At 41.7% G+C, this 17254-nt stretch overlaps 1 protein-coding gene across 3 annotated transcripts in view; it reads left to right on the forward strand.

Annotated features, from left to right (window-relative positions):
• Positions 1-15946, forward strand: part of fhod1 (formin homology 2 domain containing 1) — a 299703-nt gene extending 283757 nt beyond the window's left edge. For all 3 annotated transcript variants that reach the window (XM_067997797.1, XM_067997798.1, XM_067997799.1), the window contains 3 exons: positions 9216-9369; positions 10569-10745; positions 14412-15946. In XM_067997797.1, coding sequence (XP_067853898.1) covers positions 9216-9369; positions 10569-10745; positions 14412-14494 — 414 coding nt within the window. In that variant the 3' untranslated portion in view covers positions 14495-15946. The remainder of the gene's footprint in view (positions 1-9215; positions 9370-10568; positions 10746-14411) is intronic.
• The last annotated feature ends 1308 nt before the right edge of the window (positions 15947-17254 follow it).

Here is a 17254-nt window from a genome sequence, read left to right on the forward strand (position 1 = left end):
TGGGGGCACCTTCACCATAATGACTGCAACAGTTCAAGAAGAAGGCCCACCACCAACTTCTCGAGGGCAACCAGGGATAGGCAGTAAATGCTGGGATTGCCAGTGATGTCCTCATCTCGAGAATGAATAAAATAAAGATAATTTTAAATTTGAGGCTTTGGGGGATTGGGAGCCATTCTAGGTCAGTGAGAACAGAGATGATGGGTGAGTGGGGTTGGTATGGGTTAGGATAAAGACAGCAGAGTTTTGGAGGAGTTGATGTTTATGGAGAGTGGAGGAAGGGAAGTGGGCCAAGAGAGCATTGGAGTAGTTGAGTCTGGAGGTGACAACGGCATGGATGAGGGTTGCTGGGGGAGATGGGCTGAGGAAGGAATAGAGGCGGGCGATGTTACAGAAGTAGAAGTAGATGATAGAGGTTGGAAGCTCAGCTTGGGGTTGAATGGGAGAGCACAGTTGCGAACAGTTCTACCTGAGACAATAACTAAGGAGGAGGATGGAACTGATGATGAGGATTGGTGATGGATCTACCTAATGTTTAGCTGGAAGTTTTGGCTCACCCAAGACTGATGTCTGACAGTACAGAGGCACCGAGGAGGTCAAGTGAGGGGTGTAGTGGTAGAGCTAGCTAAGTGTGGAAGCTGACCCCATGTCTGCAGATAATATCACCAAGGGGCAGCATGTAGATCAGGAAGAAGAACAGAACTTTAAATAAACAAGCAGTTTTGCTTGATCTCTCCCTCTGTAAAGTGTAGTTTGGCTATTGAGTATTTCTTTAAGGTTCTATTCCTCCTCCTCAGCTACATGCTGCCCCTTGGCTCCTCTAAATAAACAAGAGGGGAAAAACAAGGGGCAGGTCAGCCTAGGTTCCTTTCACACTTTCTAGATAAGGTCTCCAGATTGCTGTTGACCGCGGCAGTTGACTACGATGAGTAGCGCAGAGAGGATTTGGGCTTCTACGTGGATTCCTACAAGCTCCGAGGGAGCTGTAACACTCCTTATCTTCACAATCAATCAATACTTTTCAAGAATAAAGGGTCAGCCATCTTGAAAATCCCCATTAGTGAGATTGAACAGTGCAAAGTCGGGCTTTTATCCGAAACTGAATCCTTTATTGCTGTGAGTCATGGAGCTGGACCGAAGGTTATGTTCATTGAATTGATGTAATGAGGAGAATAAGAGAAAGAAATGATATTCAGTGTTGAAGTGTATCCACCGAGGCAGGGCATAAGTGTAACATTTGCTACAAGGCTTCCAAATGTGAGGTGCTTACCACAGTATTACTGCACCCATTACCTGCTGTTGATGAAATGATCAGTACTGGGATTTAAAAATATATGTATATTGCATTGGAATAGGAATCTATGATCTTTATATTTAAAATATAAGCACCATTAAAGTAATTCCTTTAAAGTGACTTTCAGAGTGTAAAGAAGCAAGTCAAGGGGAAAACAGTTCCTGTTAGGGTTACTGTTTGCTGAATTTATGTCCTATTACCTCAACTGGTTGGAATAAATTCTGAATTCCATACATGTTAGAGATCGGTACACTTGGCTTGATTGTTTTTTGCCCTATGCTTTTTTAGGAATGGGAATTTTTCATATCTGTAAACATCAACGATGCCCCCTCTCACCTCACCCGCTCCCCCCCCCCCCCCCACTACCACCACCACCACCACCGGTACAAATCATTTTGTAACATGGGTGAATGATCTTTTTTTATTTACTTTCTACAGATATAATTTGGTTTGTATTGTAGCCCAGCTAGACTCAGAATAAAGAGATACTGCAGCATCTGTTGCTATCTACTGTGCTTTAAATGAAAAAGTTTAGTACTGACATTACCACTTGAGGAATCTCTTCCATTTTGGAGAAGTTAATTTGGCTACCAGTAACTGGAATTAATTGAACCACTGTAGTGGAAACACTGACAAGTTCTATTAAAGTTTTGTAATCTAAAACCAATTGGAAGGAGTAAATGTGCAATGCAGGAGGCTGACCTTCGCAGGTGTTCTGTTTCTAAAGGCTTTGGTCTCCTGGTCTGCATGAGGTCATCTTTTAAAATCCCCAAGTACCACTGACATTCTGGATGTGCACTGGGGAGGTCTGCAAAGTAGCTTGGCACTGTAGATCAAAGCAAGCTTCTAAATGGTGAATTATGGGCTTGTATTCCTCTCTTGAGGGCTTGAACATATATTCAAGAGGCCGGGGCTACCTTATCAGATTATAATGTTTTGGTAACTGAAAATTCAGTGAAAGACTAGTTAATGCCGTAGGAACGTGTAATAATTATAAATTCTGTGATTTGAGCCTGCAATATCGTGACTGGAGTTCAAGCTTTTTTCTCCCCCAAGACGTATGTACGCCATCAAACTGAACCTCTGAACTCTCTGGGTGCCGATTTTGGTTTAGGTATAAGAGCGTTGCTGAAAGTCTGACATATTCCTTGGAAAAGCACCAAGGAGAAACCTAGGGAACCGAGAAAAACAACTGGAAACCTAAGCAACATGACTTGGGTACACCTATTATTTTGTAACATAAATATAAAAGATCAGAGAAAATTAGTTTCAGATAAGCGTCCATGTTCAGCGCCAAGTCTTCAACAGAAATTAAGACCAATTTTGTAACTTTAAACTAAGGATAAGGAAGTCTCGTAAATTGCATTGCTATTACATCCCAGTTGAATGCATTGAGGGTATCTGTAAGGCCATCTAATTAAAACAGTGAACATGCAAATAGTCATTTATTATGTTTACTTTTCAAACCTGTCTCAGCTAACAATTCTTCAGTGAAACTATTTTTTTTGCTTACCAAAATACATTGAGCTGACACAGCTGCCAAGGACTGAAAAACTCTCATCATGTTTAATTTCAGCAAGTGATAGCAATACCATGGCAACCACTGCTACATAATTTATAAGTTAAGTTATATAAGCAGTGCTACTGCTCAAAGCTGTCCCTGTGTGCTCTAGGGATTTGTGGAAGCAGCTTTGTTTATTGTGAGCTGGAAAATGATCATTATTCCTGAGTCAGGAGAGACCTCTGATTAGCCTTAAGATAGTCCTTTGTCCTCAAATGGAACCATTACGTATATCTTCATTACTGAAGCTGCCTCCAACAAACTGGAGTTTCCTCTTTCATGCCAAATTCTTCTTTTCCCATGTAACAAATTGATTTTTTTTTGTAAACTCAATGTGCATCTAACCCTTGATTATTCCTCCCATTTCCACTTCTAACACCTTTCCAACACTTCTGGATAGGGTACAAGAAAAAGATAGCTCCCAATCTGTTTCTCCCACCATTGCAGCCTTTATTAATTTGTTTTATTAATAACATTGTTTCTCTGAGCTTTCTTCACTTGTTCTTCCCAAACTTCACATATACTATCCTACATGCTCTTCCTGCACCCTCACTATTGTTGTAACTTCTATGATTCTATAAGTGCAGGAAATTGGGACTAGCTTAGTGGTATAAACTGGGCGACATGGACATGTTGGGCCGAATGGCCTGTTTCCATGTTGTAACTTCTATGATTCTATGATTCTATTGAAATCAAGAACATTAACTTATTCTTTCTCAGAACCTGTAAATATTCATCTCCTTACCTCCCTCAACCTCCCCGCCCTCCATAATTGACAGGTTTTTAAAACCCAAGCTTGGCATCACCTAGTCACTACTTTGTGATTTACCTAATTTTCTCTCCTATTCTTTACAATCACGATGGTGCCCTATACTATCAGTTCAGGTTTTCCGAACCAAACACCAATGGTAACTCATTCATTTTAAATGAGTTACCATTGACATTAGCAATCGATTAGTCTAGGCCTTGGTCGTTCATTTAGGTTTCTCAGTTTTCCATCTGTCAGTCCATGAAATAACTTCTCAGCTTAGAAAACCTATTATATTTATTAGAAAATGATTTGTTATACTGAAAGTGGAGGGTGTGGTTTCTACTTTCCTAAGCAGGGGCCAAAAAAGACAATGGGCGCTAAATTGGGCCGTGTAGCGACCATTGTTCCAGCGTGATGTGCGCCGGACGCCATCTTGGGAACATAGGAATCTTGGTATAGGAGTGAGCGCAGGCGCAGATAACGAACGCTGGAAACATGTAAAGTAGGGAGAAAATGGCTTCAATCACTGTACGACCTTGATTTAAAGTGATAGACACATTTTGGGACTTAACTCTCAACTCGACGCAGTCTTAACCCTGACCATCTGAACGTGTCTTAGAGTGCCTGGAGGAACACCCACCAGTGCTATTTAAAGCGACCATGCAGGATTTACAGGTTAGTGGCTGGATTATTGCTTCTGGCTGCTAAGACATTTGTAACTGTTTTTAGAGGTCTCCTAGACTTGAATACTAGGACGCGGGGACATAGCCTAACATTTAGATTCAGGACGTGCAGGAGTGAAGTTACGGAATGCTTCTACACTCAAACGGTGGGAGACATTTGGAATGCTCTTCTGCAGACGGCAGTTGATGCTAGCTCACTTGTGAATGTTAAATCTGAGATTGGTAGATTTCTGTGAACCAAGGGTATTAAGGGATATGGAGCTAAGGCGGGCATATGGAATTAGGTCACAGGTCCACCATGATCTCATTGAATGGTGGAACAGGCTCGAGGGGCTAAATGCCACTGCCGCTTTCTGCCTCCTGTTATGCGCCACCTTCTCCTGCAAGAAAGCGGGACGTGTGTCTCGGTGATGTGTCATGGTTGAATAGCTGCCAGTGTGTGTGGCCTGTGAGTTGTGGGTGGGCAGCTTGAAACAGTGGTAATGTGTAAGGATGAGAGGAAGCATCTGGTTGAAGACTTGGGCACTAATGGAAAGAGTGAGTTTGTTGGTGTGTGGGTGATGGGGGGTGTAGTGTGTGGAGCAGTGGATGCAGCTAGTGGCGTAGTTGGTAGGAGACGCCACTTTACAGTTGACCTCACTCACCTTGACCACTCGTGTCAAAGTATTGAACTTCTTTCTGCACTGCATCCATGTTCATGATGCTGAGCGCCTGGCATTGACTTCGTCCTCCGCTGCCTCCCACTGCCTTTTGGATATATGTCTGGAGGGCCTCTTGTTTCCCCACCCCCTCTGCGGATATAGGATGTCCCTCCTTCTGTCCACCTCTTGCACCAAGTGCATCAGCAGAGAACCTTGGTGCACTCTCGCAGGCCTGGTACCAACTCAGATCGACAGATTGGTGAGGTCTGGCGTGCAGATTGGACGTTGTGGGATTTAGTAGTGCACAACCTTTATGCAATGTTTTAACAAAACTCATCAGTGTGTAAACATAGGGATGGGACCTGCATCTGTGTTTTACGTGTGCGATGTCTGATCTCCGTTCAGACTCCGTACAGACAATTGACTGTTATTTTCAGCAAATAAGAGATTTCTAAGAAACATCCTCCCTTTGAGAGATTGAGCTCCCCTTGGTGGTGGACGGTGTGAATTGCATTGATTCCATGTGCACGGCCTGGAATGGGACGCTGATTGCAGGTGAGTCCTCCTGCCGGCTGAAACTCGCGTCCTGCCTGCGCAGGGGTCATTGGACGCGGGGTAATAGCGCATCACGCTACCCATGCACAAAAACGGCCCTTAATCCAATTTTCTCCCCCTCTCAAACTTTTGTTTTATCCCAGGATTGGTTGTGTTATTCTTTTGATGAACAGTGCAGTAGTTCACACACAAGCTTACGCATAATACTGTACGGTGACAAACTAGCTCAAAAATATTCCCTCGAGTAACTTTTCTATCTGACTTTTTTTTGCAAACATTATCCATGTATAAAAATTATAGAACTACCAAAATAATTTGTATGATGACATAAACTCAATTCTCTCTCTAGCCTGTCAGTGCCTATCTAATTCTAGTGCTGTTACGTGTGAGAAAAGTACACTAAACATTTTACAAATCTCGAGGAACATTACCACACTGTGTAGCAAACCTCTTCAATTACAAATACATAGTTATTCACAAGTTTCATTCATTGTTTGTGGGAACATTACAATCCAGAAAATAACGTAGGCTACAAACCAAGGTGGGTGGGTTAAAAACTGAGGCAAGCAGTTAGAGAGACCAACAATTTGGTTGTGTAATTCTTTGTGAGTTTTTCCCTTGCCCCTTCATGTGAAGCATTCTGTTAAATCTTTCCTTGGAGCTCTGATCTCATGGCTTGGTTGACAGCTGTCTCCAAACTCAATCCATCATCTGGTTAGGAGGTATCTACATTTTCTCCCAGTTGCATCACTGTCTGTGCTATTGTAAAGAATAGAGGGTGCAGTGGGGACCTCACTCTGTGCATTATTACACAACAGCACTCAAAACAAAAAAATGATCATGACTTTTCAGCTCACGTGTAATTTGAATTTAGTTTGGCATTCAAACAATTTTAATTTTTGCCAGAAAAATTCAACAAGAACTACTGGGTCTCTGGTGAGTGTGTGGGTCAGGGTGACAGGCACAGGATCTGAACTTTCCTTGCTGCACTCAAGGGATTGCTAGCTACAAAACTGAAGAATACATGCCATATATGATTTTTTTTTTAATTAGATACTAGATAACAAAATATCCATCTCTGTTTTAACATTTGGCTCTAGGCTGGGTTATTCTGGTGAGGTCAATCTGACCTGAAGAAAGTTTTTTGTTTGTTTGTTTGTTTCTTTGTTTTGCAAGACCAAATGGGTGAGTTTAGTTCAATGCAAGGTTATTTTTGAACTTCTCTTACCTTTTGATTTGCTTCAGTTATTACAAATGCACTTTGCCGCTGCGCTCTAGGCCTTCAGTTAATCAAATCTCAGGAATGCAAATGCATGGAAAACATTAGCTGACTTCATACTGCAAACTTGTTCAATTCTTCCCGACTGAGAGGATATATAAGGGACCAAATGGGATCCTGTGCTTCCAGTGGAAGCTGCGAGTCAGAAAAAGGGTTGTCTAACCAACGCTCCCCCATCGTTTACGGATTCACCCCTATAGATAATGGATTATTCCATTCTCCTTTCATCAAATATAATCACACTGCAATTAAGAAAAGTGTAGTCTGTGAGATTAAAGGAGTATCGTCATCCAAGTAAAATGGTACAGTGTCATTTTGCTGGAAAGTTGTCAATGTTAAGTGCTAAGAGTGACACAGTCTTATCACTGATCGTATCTTTGTTTAAATAAAGTAAGTTTATAAAAGAATCAAAACAGGGGCCAGTGAATTGAAACAGTGATGTAGATGTTGGTTGCGTGATGAGGGAAAAACCCAGAGGAGATTAGAATTCAATTATCAGTGTTCACAAAATACTTTTTGGATGAGGGAGGACATTTGGCCCATCTTAGCTCATCAATCCAGAAAGACCCTAACAAGTCCCCATTGCACCATCCAATTGTTTTTAAATAATTCCAAGATTTTTACCTCCACTACTCCGTGTATTGATTATTCTGTGTGTGTGTGCGTGTGTGTGCGTGTGTGTGTGTGTGTGTGTGTGTGTGAAGAACATTCTGATATCTTAAATTTCCCTTTCATTAGTTTCAACCTGTATCCAACTCTCGCAATTTAGTTTAAAGTAGTTTTCCAGTTTATCTTTTCCATACCATTAACTAACTTAAATAAGTCTAAGATCACTGCTCAGATGCCTCCTTTTAAGGCTGAAAAGCCCAAGTGTTTTTGGTCCTCCTCATACCTCTGGCACTTGATCAGCCTCATGGCTCTTTGCACTGCCTCCAAGGCTCGAGCGTCTCCCTGCTCCCTTATGTCTCGGCGACCAGAACTGGACACCAGAAGCATGATTTTAACATGGAGGAGGGAAGGGAGCGGGGAGGTGGGGGAGGGGGGTGATGATAATCGGATGTGATACGCGGAAATAAAGTTGGCGGGTCGCCATCTGATATCGCAACCTTAATGAGGGCAATGAATTTTACTTCCAGGTTTCCTGCCTGGCAGGCAGCCTGATCGACAGGCTGGCTGCCTGTCAGGCGGGAAGCAGAGAGGAGGGAGGGAGAGATCGTGGGCCAATCAAGACATTGGGGTGGTGGAGGACTTATGAGGTGGGCTGGGGGCCATGGAGGACATCGCAGGCCAGGAGGTGATCAAGTCGCTAGAAGATTGGAAGATGTCACCAGAAGATCGGCGGATGTCGTCGGAGATTGGAAGGAGTCGGAGCTATGGAGGGGTCTTGGCCATTGGGAGGGTGTCAGCCATTGGCGGGGGCCACCATTGTGGGGTGAAGGTCCAGTATTGGGGTCGGGGAGGGTTCACAATGGGATGGGGTCGGCCGATCGTGGGAGTCCGATCGCGCCAGGTGTGCTTGTTGGGACTGGATGAAGCACTCCTGCTCTTCTAGGCCCACAAGCAGTGCAATAAAGGCATTCACCTCATAGATCTAGCCCTTCCCGCCTGCTTCCGCCTGCTTTCACCTGACATAAATCGGAAGCGATAAGAAATCCAAACAGGTACAGTTACATTCGTTTTACATTTACAATACCCAAAAAGTAAGTGCCTCAACTATCGCAATGAGGTACATTGTCCCTTTAAGTATCAGCCGCCGGCTTTAAGTGGGGATGGGACTTCCGGGTTTCTGTTGCACACACATCCAAACACACCTGGGTTAAACCCGGAAGTGGGCGTGTTGGAGCGGGATGCGGTCGCGCTCCAAATATCAACTATTTTTACTGTACACCTGCCCCCAACCCACCCGTTCTTGGGGGTTAAATAACCCCCCAGGAGTCTGGCCAGAACACTGTGGTTTGGTCACAATCTCCTCTAACTTGTGTGCTACTGTTTAGCTACATAGTTAAGCATTCTATTGGCTTTGTCGGTTGCTGGTTTGCATTGGTTGAACACATTGAGTGTCAAATGTTTACCTCAAAAAGCAATGTAAAAGCTTACTAAAACAAGCAACAATGAAGTTTGGTTGTATGTTGCTTATATTTGTGATCTAATCCAAACTCAAAAAATAATGATCACAAAGTGAATGCTTTTTGTGAGTCACCTATCAATGAAGGGGCTAGTAACCTTGCACATTATATCTATTTAAGGCAATGGAGTATCAAAGCCTCATAAATATTTATATTTTTATATACAATGTATATAATTTTTCTCCACTAATTCATTATATTTTTGGATGTCAGGAAGAGACAAAAACATTTTGGCCTTGATGAGCACAAACAAACCCGTTTCATGTTGAAAGTCAGCAAGTTAACAGTCTAACCGAGCCATGTTTCTTTTTGCTTATTATTGCAGACAGCTAAGTTCTCTACCGCAGCTGGTAGTACTGAGAGCAGCCAAGCTCCTGAAACACCAGATCACCAGCCACAAGCAGATGAAGAGCACGAGAACATGAAAAATATTTTGACTATACCAGAGCCACAGACTCGAAGGAGCAGAGGCAACAGATGTGAGCTCCTTTTCTTCCTTTTCATGGGGAGGGGATCACTCCACGTCGTGTTTTTTTTTGAGTGTGTCTAGCCAGAGCATTTTGTCATTCTGCATGTCTTGGTCTGTATAAACCCAACACAAGTAGGCTTACCAACTTACCGTGCCGATATAGGTGAAATTTTCCCCAACTTTCTGTCCTTAAGCCACCTTCGTCAGAACTTCTTTCAGGATTTGGCGCTGTTTTATTGCAGCCTATTGGGTTCTATACGAAACATTTAAAAGTCCTATGGGGTTTTCAGCTGTACAATTTAGTTCCACACTATATAAGTAACTTTAGAATTTTCCTCAGATCTCAATTTTCCCCTTCCTCACCTGATAATACCAGTCCATGCTGAGGTAATAATCCATAACCAATGGTTACCCTCTAGTAACATGTCCAACTGCCAATTTTTCATTTGTGAGTCAAAATGGTGAATATTGGCAGGCTATTTAACTGTGATGGGCATCATAGCCAATCTAGATCTTGCCCCTATCTGACATTCACAAACATGTACTTTCCTAACAGGGATCCCTGGAGAGCGATCAGGAGCAGGAACAGTGGCTGATTCCATTTTCTCTTTTCCCTAGCTGAGGGGCCCCAAGGCCAACAGTAGCTCCCTACTGCCACCGTGGCTCAGATTAGCTAACTCTGAGCAGACTGAGGGTGAGAAATGAAACTTTCTTATTCTGAGTCAGCTCAATATTGGGCATTGCACTTCCCAACTGAACCATTGGAGGAGTTTCCCGCAGAAAGTTTTGAGCAGAATCCTTCGTTATCAGTTTTCAGGAAAGGCATCAGGCCAATTATTCTACAAAAGTTCAATTATTGGATAAATGGTAACCATCCTTTGATTATACAAGGCAAGGAAAGGCTCAGATGTTTATTGCATTGATTGTTTGTTTAAAAATATCTACAAACACTTAACATTAGTAATCTTTATTACTGATGATTGTAAAGGGATGAGAATCTAGCCCGGTGGTTTAATGAATACAGCAGATACACTAGTTTGCATGTACTTGCAAATACAACACACAACTATTACAAACACACCCACATTAGCGGAAGACTGCTTCTGCCATCTCTTTGATCGCAATATGAATTACAAAAGTCCGCACTTCCAGTAGGGTAGCTGTTTTTAAACGTTACTGATGTTTCTTTTATCCTTTTGGTTCTTGCAGCTATTGGAGGGGTCAGTCCACCAAACCCCTCTATCCCTAAAGATGAAGCAGCAAGTCCAGCTGATGATGCTACTGATGAAATCATGGATCGCCTGGTAAAATCTGTCACACAGAATCCCAACCAGAGGCCATCTACTCCAAAGGAACGCAAGAGATCAAGAGCAAACAGGAAATCTAGTAAGTATCTTTATCCGGGGGTGGGGGGGGTGGAATGAGAAGTGATTATGTTTTCCTAGTACTTGGTACGGCTGTGAAATTGAAGTAAATCTACTTTCGTGCTATTGATTCCTAGTAGGATAAGACTATTTATCAGAATCCTGACTATCTGGTAGAATAGACTCTTGTAATAATGGTAACAACACTTCCATGTCCCCAACCATTCTTGAATCCACATATTATGAAATTGTTTTCATTGAAATATCCTACATAGCAAAATTTATTTCTATGTGCGAGAGTTTTTTCTGCTATTTTAGACTGTAAGAACTCCTTCCACTCTTAGCTATCCAATCTTAGCCACAGCATCTCCAGCAATGGCTTCCCTTCCTGCCCCTGCTAATATCGTGTTCTTTGGCTCGGCGTCCATTTGTGTCTGATTACACCTCTGTGAATTGCCATGGAACACGTTAAAGGCACTATATAAATGCAAGTTGTTAAAATGAAATCAGTTACGGCAAAATATCATTTCTTAAAATTAAACTGATGGATCATGAAAAGTCACAGCTCTTGCTGGAAAATCTGGTCCTAATCGCCAGAAATGTAAACCTTTGTGTTGGCTAAATGGTGACTGGAATTCTAGCTCAGATCAACAAAGGCAAAAGGAGTGACTGATCTGAATTGAATGTCTATCTGACAGTTGTAAATAGACAATGGCTCAGCCTGGTCATGGATTTCGCAGAAGGAAGGCGAAGGATCCCCTTCAGGAAATGTGCTTTGCTATTTTTATTCAAAGGGAAAATTAGAGATTGGGTGAGATGTTCTTTTCACTACAACATTAGTTTAATTACGTACCTTTTCTTTGAAGTCTCGATGAAAAGGACTTTGGCTTTCTTTACATTATTAAAAAATAAAGATACTGTCGAGGCCTTGGCATCTTCTAGAAATGAGGAAGGAAAAATTGGAAGGGAGATTCATATTTGGGTCATCTCTGGTGCTCCTGTCAGCTGGTTGGAGGGGGCACTGGTGACTGGGAGCAAGCTGCCTCGCTCAGTTTTTAGTGATTTCTGTACATTGACCCTAAATCTCTCTGCTCCTCCACAGTTCCTAGCTCCTCACCATTCCCATTCATACTACAATCTTCAGTGAGTGATTTTTAAGCAGGTATTAACCTGTAAGGAATGTGGTATAAGTGTGCTAAATGTTCATACCTGAACTTTATTGTTTGTTATATATATCCCTTATCTTTCTCCTTCCAATGTTTTTTTTATCTATTCTCCTTGCAAGCAGCTCACTATTACATATCTTGCTGTGTACTGGCATAGTGATCATTTGGCAGGAAACACAATTCAAGCAGAACGAGGTGGATGATGATAGTGTTTTCTTTTCTTCCCTGAATGGGAAATGTCTCCCTTCAACATCCATTTGCTTCCCTGCTCTGATTAGGATAAGATAAAATTCCATTCAGTAGGCATGTCAATTTGCTTGATGGGCAACTCTAGGACTTGAACTCCCGACTTGCTGGTTGTGATGATACCTGAGCTAGTGGAACATTTTATAATGAAAAATATACGTGTACATTGCATTATTCGTATTACTATAATTCCTCAGGGCACAAAAAAACTGTCACTAACAGTACCAAAGCGTGCAGTGACTAGCTCACACCTTTGTCGAGCTTTTTGTGATAGTGTGATTCATTCACTAATACGAGTGGCCTTTTGCCAACCACCTCTCAGTTTTATGGGTGCGACACACATTGATTTTTATCATGCTACAAATCAATTGCATTGTAATAATAATTTATACAATTTTCTTTGAAGGATGCCTTTTTTAAATAAGTGACACAATACAGACTGTTGGAGCAAGCCAATTAATTATCAGTTTGAAACTACCAACAGAATTTGAAGTATTTAATGCAGCCAACATGGAGACTGCACCATTGTTGTAGAGCAGGAATGTCAACCATTGACCTGGAGCCTGAGATTTATAAGGAATTTACTGATTTCTAATAGACCCGAGCAATTTACACGCAACTAAAATTCCCTCAGAGAGCAATGATCTTAAAGGGACAGACCAGGTTATCAGCTAAACATCCTGACCAGATTACCCATGAGCAATGCCACAGGAGATCTACTGGTGTAATCTAAACAAAGTTGGATACGTTCAGTATTGTACTGACATATCACTGTGCACCTACAGTTCAGTGGCAAGTCGTACCAATTTTCTGATTGTTTATTGAATCTAATATACAATAATGATGCAATAATATTTTGATTTGCAAAATAATTGTTTAGGACAGCTCTGCCATTGATGATTGTTTGTTTTCTTTCTCTCTGACTTTTTTGTCAGAACTCTTTTGGCTCGGTCCAAATGAAATTTCAGATGAATTGTTTTCACACAGGCTGCAAGAATGAAAATGCAAGTCTTCTAGCAGTGCCCTTAATTTTCTCTCTTGGCTCAGTGTATTGTGACCTTACAATTCTACATTTTCTCTAACTTCCAGCATGTGAATTGGCTTTTTCTTAGGTGGCTGATTAAAGAAGTATTGCCTGTGTTTTGTGGGGAGGGGAAGAACTTGAAGCTGTTTTCATTGGTGTGTCCTATGCATGTCATTGTGGTACATATTGCTAAATATAGAATCAAAAAGCACAAAAGGAGGCTATTCGACCCATCGTGCCTGTGCCGGCTCTCTGAAAGAGCTACCAATTTGTCCCACCCCCTGCTCTTTCCCCACAGCCCTGCAATTTTTTCCTTTTTAATTAGAGATGCAATTCCCATTTGAAAGTTATTATTGAATCTGCTTCCACCACCCTTTCAGGCAGTGAATTCCAGATCATTACAACTCGCTGAGTAAAAATAATTCTCGTCATCTCCCCCCTGGTTCTTTTGCCAATTATTTTAAATCTGTGTCCTCTGGTTACTGACTCTCCAGCCAGTGGCAACAGTTTCTTCCTATCTACTCTATCAAAACTACTCATAATTTTGAACACCTCTATTAAATCTCCCCTTAACCTTCTCTACTCCAAGGAGAAAGATCCCAGCTTCTCCAGTCTCTTAGATAACTGAAACCCCTCATCCTTGGTAAATCTTCTCCACACCCTCTCCAAGACCTTGACATTCTTTCTAAAGTGTTGTGCCCAGAATTTGACACAATACTCTACCTGAGGTCTAACCAGTGATTTAACACGTTGATGATGGCCATTGGAAATTTAGGTCTGCAGTTCCTATGACAAAATTATTCCTTAATAATCTTTTATTTGGGGGGAGGAGGTAATTTTTTTCATCCTCTAAGTCAACACTGTCAGTACTGGGGATTGGAACATTTTTTCTAGTCTTTCCCCTGCCCCCCCCCCCCACCCAAGTACCATTATCCAGCATGCCATATCAGGTATAGCACAGCCAAATGCAGAATAAATTCTACTGTTCTGTCGCAGAGGCACGCCTTTCCCTCTATTTGAAAAGAATACTCCCCAATGTATCAGTGTGAATTTTAGCACCTCCCACGACAGCCATCCTTATCGCCTTCCTGAATGAGATGGTAACATATCAGGGGCAGTTCTGTGCTGTGGGTACATCCCATTAAGAACTGGGTTGAGATTTTATCCTGCTCCAGTTCAGCTGGGGTGACTGACCTAGTAGAGCGAAGTGTTTGGTTTACCTGTATTAATGGCGCTTGCTCTTTCTGTGCAGTGCGAAGAACCCTGAAGAGTGGTCTGACCCCTGATGTGGTCCAAGCCTTGGGTTTGTCAAAAGCGTCAGAAGTAGAACTATAAGATGTCTTGGATACGAGTGAAGCTCAGTGATCATCAACAATCTGAGACATCTACGCTAACAGCACAGAAAAATGAAGAAAGCATTTTCATATTCCTCCAGATTCATGACAAGTTCCAGAACTTCACAAATACTTTTAATTGTTACAGAGGCCCTGGGTCTTGTATCAGAATATTGTTGGAAGGAATCGTGTATTGAATATAAATCATTTGAGCTGGGCTCACTAAATCTGACAGCCCAATTCATTCAAGACAATGGATTCAGAGGGCAGATAGAAGTTCAGCCAAAATAATCATAAATGTCCCTTCTCCACTTAAGCTGATTGATGGTGTTTTTTCTCAAAACGACTAGTGTTCAGCTGAAAACTAATATCTATTTTCTTCCCCAACACATTTTCCCCAATCCTTTCTTGAAGGCAGGAATACAGTTGTGCGGGTATTGTTCACCCTCCAGTACCTTGCCCAAGTACGAACAGGACAGTGAGTGGTAGCAAGCTATTAGGCATGAAGGGCTTCACAGCTGGACTCAACCTAGTCCTCATCTTATGGGCGCATGTGTACTTCCAGCAGGAATCAATGGATGGTGATCAGGAATGGGAACACTGGACAATTTTTCCCTACCCCGGCCCAGAGACACTAAGACCTCTCCCCACTGGTGTCCTGTCAGAAATTAGTGAACTCACCACAGACCATTGATTGAACTTGGGACTTCCCTGGTATATATGGCTCACCCACACATGATGCATTTACCCACTGAGCCAGCAGGGGATGCCACTGAACTAGCTTAAATACTGTGGACATTAACCAGCTATGGGCTTGTTGGAACAATCATGTCTATAATCATAAGTGTTTAAATTTTAAAATTATTGGTTTTTAAACCAGTATAATTATGATGTAAAGATATTTTAAACTGACAGGGTGGAGAATTGATATGAATAATTATGATTACTACATTGCAGTAAAAGAGGATAAAGTATATTCATTTGTCAAACTACAATAAAAGTATATTTGGAGTTGTCTTTATGTAGCAGATATGCAGAAACTAGCATACTTGTGTGTGATCCATAGCATGGATATAAATTTGCACTGGGTGTCACATTTATTTTTTAAATGACCGTGTAGAGGCAGTATTAAGATCACACTTTTTTAAAACCACTAATTGACAGATCAATCAATATATTAGTTGCAGGGTAGTCTCAGCAACATAGTATAAAGCTCCAACAGCACCTTCCTCCAAAGGGTTTGCAAGGTTACTGAATTAAACAGATATGCAGAACTAAGCAATTATACTAAGAGTGTTACAAATACATACCATTCTGCTTTAAAAAAAATAAGATCAAAGGTCCTTTAGGATTGTGTGATGTATTTTCATAAACTTTATATTTTTATCCATGCGATTTTGTTTTTTGAATGTTTGTACAAGGGTTGTTGCAACAATTAAATGTTTCACGTTTTTCTCGTGTTGCTTTGCTTTTTCTTTGTAGGCTCTGGAGGTGATGAAAATTTGTGGTTTTGTTGGTATATTTTTGCCATCTCCTCCTTATGCCCTGGGTATACGTATTTGTGTATTTGATACAAATATGTATTGATTGAGAAAATTAGAGTTCTTACCTCACCCAATACAAAGATGTTTCAAGTCTTTTGTCATTTTCTCTGCTCTATTAGGTCCTCTGTGCTCCACACACTATTCTCACACAGAGAATGGGAGGTAGCCTGTGACTGGGCATCTGATGATAACACCAGCAGTTATACAAAAGCGACACTGGCTGTTGCTTCCAGTAATGTTTCCTCCTTTTCAGGTCCAGGAGTATCTCACGTGTATTCCAAGCTGCTTCTTTACAGTTTGGTCATAGAGTCATAGAGTTATACAGCACGGATAGAGGCCCTTCGGCCCATCGTGTCCGCGCCGGCCATCAGCCCTGTCTACTCTAATCCCATATTCCAGCATTTGGTCTGTAGCCTTGTATGCTATGGCATTTCAAGTGCTCATCCAAATGCTTCTTGAATGTTGTGAGGGTTCCTGCCAGTCTGTCCTCCCACCATATGGAGAATCATAAGCACAAACCAATCTCCTACCACTCCACTGTGAGGCTGATTAAACACAAAGCTGTATTTCAAAGAATCATAGAATTTTACAGCACAGAAGGGGGCCAATCGGCCCGACGGGCCTGTGCCGGCTCTTTGAAAGAGCTGTCCAATTTAGTCTCACAATCCAGCTTTTTCCCCATAACCCCACAAATTAATCCTCTTCAAGTACATGTCCAATTGCCTTTTGAAAGTTCCTATGGAATCTGCTTCCACTATCCTTTCAGGTAGTGCATTCCAGATCTTAACAGCCCTCTGTGTGAAAAAATTTCCCCTCATTTCCCTTCTAGTTCTTTTACCAATTATTTTACATCTATGACCTCTGGTTACCAACCCACTTGCCAGAGAAACAGTTTCTCCCTAATTGATCTATCAAAACCCCTCATAATTTTGAATACCTCTATTAAATCTCCCCTTAACCTTCTCTGCTCTAAGGAGAACAATCCCAGCTTCTCTCTCTAAGGCCTTGACATGGTTCCTAAAATGTGGTGCCCAGAATTGTACACAATACTCCAGCTGAGGCCTAACCAGTGATTTGTAAAGGTTTAGCATGACTTCCTTGTTTTTGTATTCAATGCCCCTATTTACAAAGCCAATTATCCCATATGCTTTCTTAACCGCATTATCAACTTGCCCTGCCACCTTCAAACATGTGAATATGTACCCCCAGGTTCCTCT

Source organism: Heptranchias perlo, chromosome 16, assembly GCF_035084215.1.
Source record: "Heptranchias perlo isolate sHepPer1 chromosome 16, sHepPer1.hap1, whole genome shotgun sequence".
Classification (NCBI taxonomy): Eukaryota; Metazoa; Chordata; class Chondrichthyes; order Hexanchiformes; family Hexanchidae; genus Heptranchias; species Heptranchias perlo.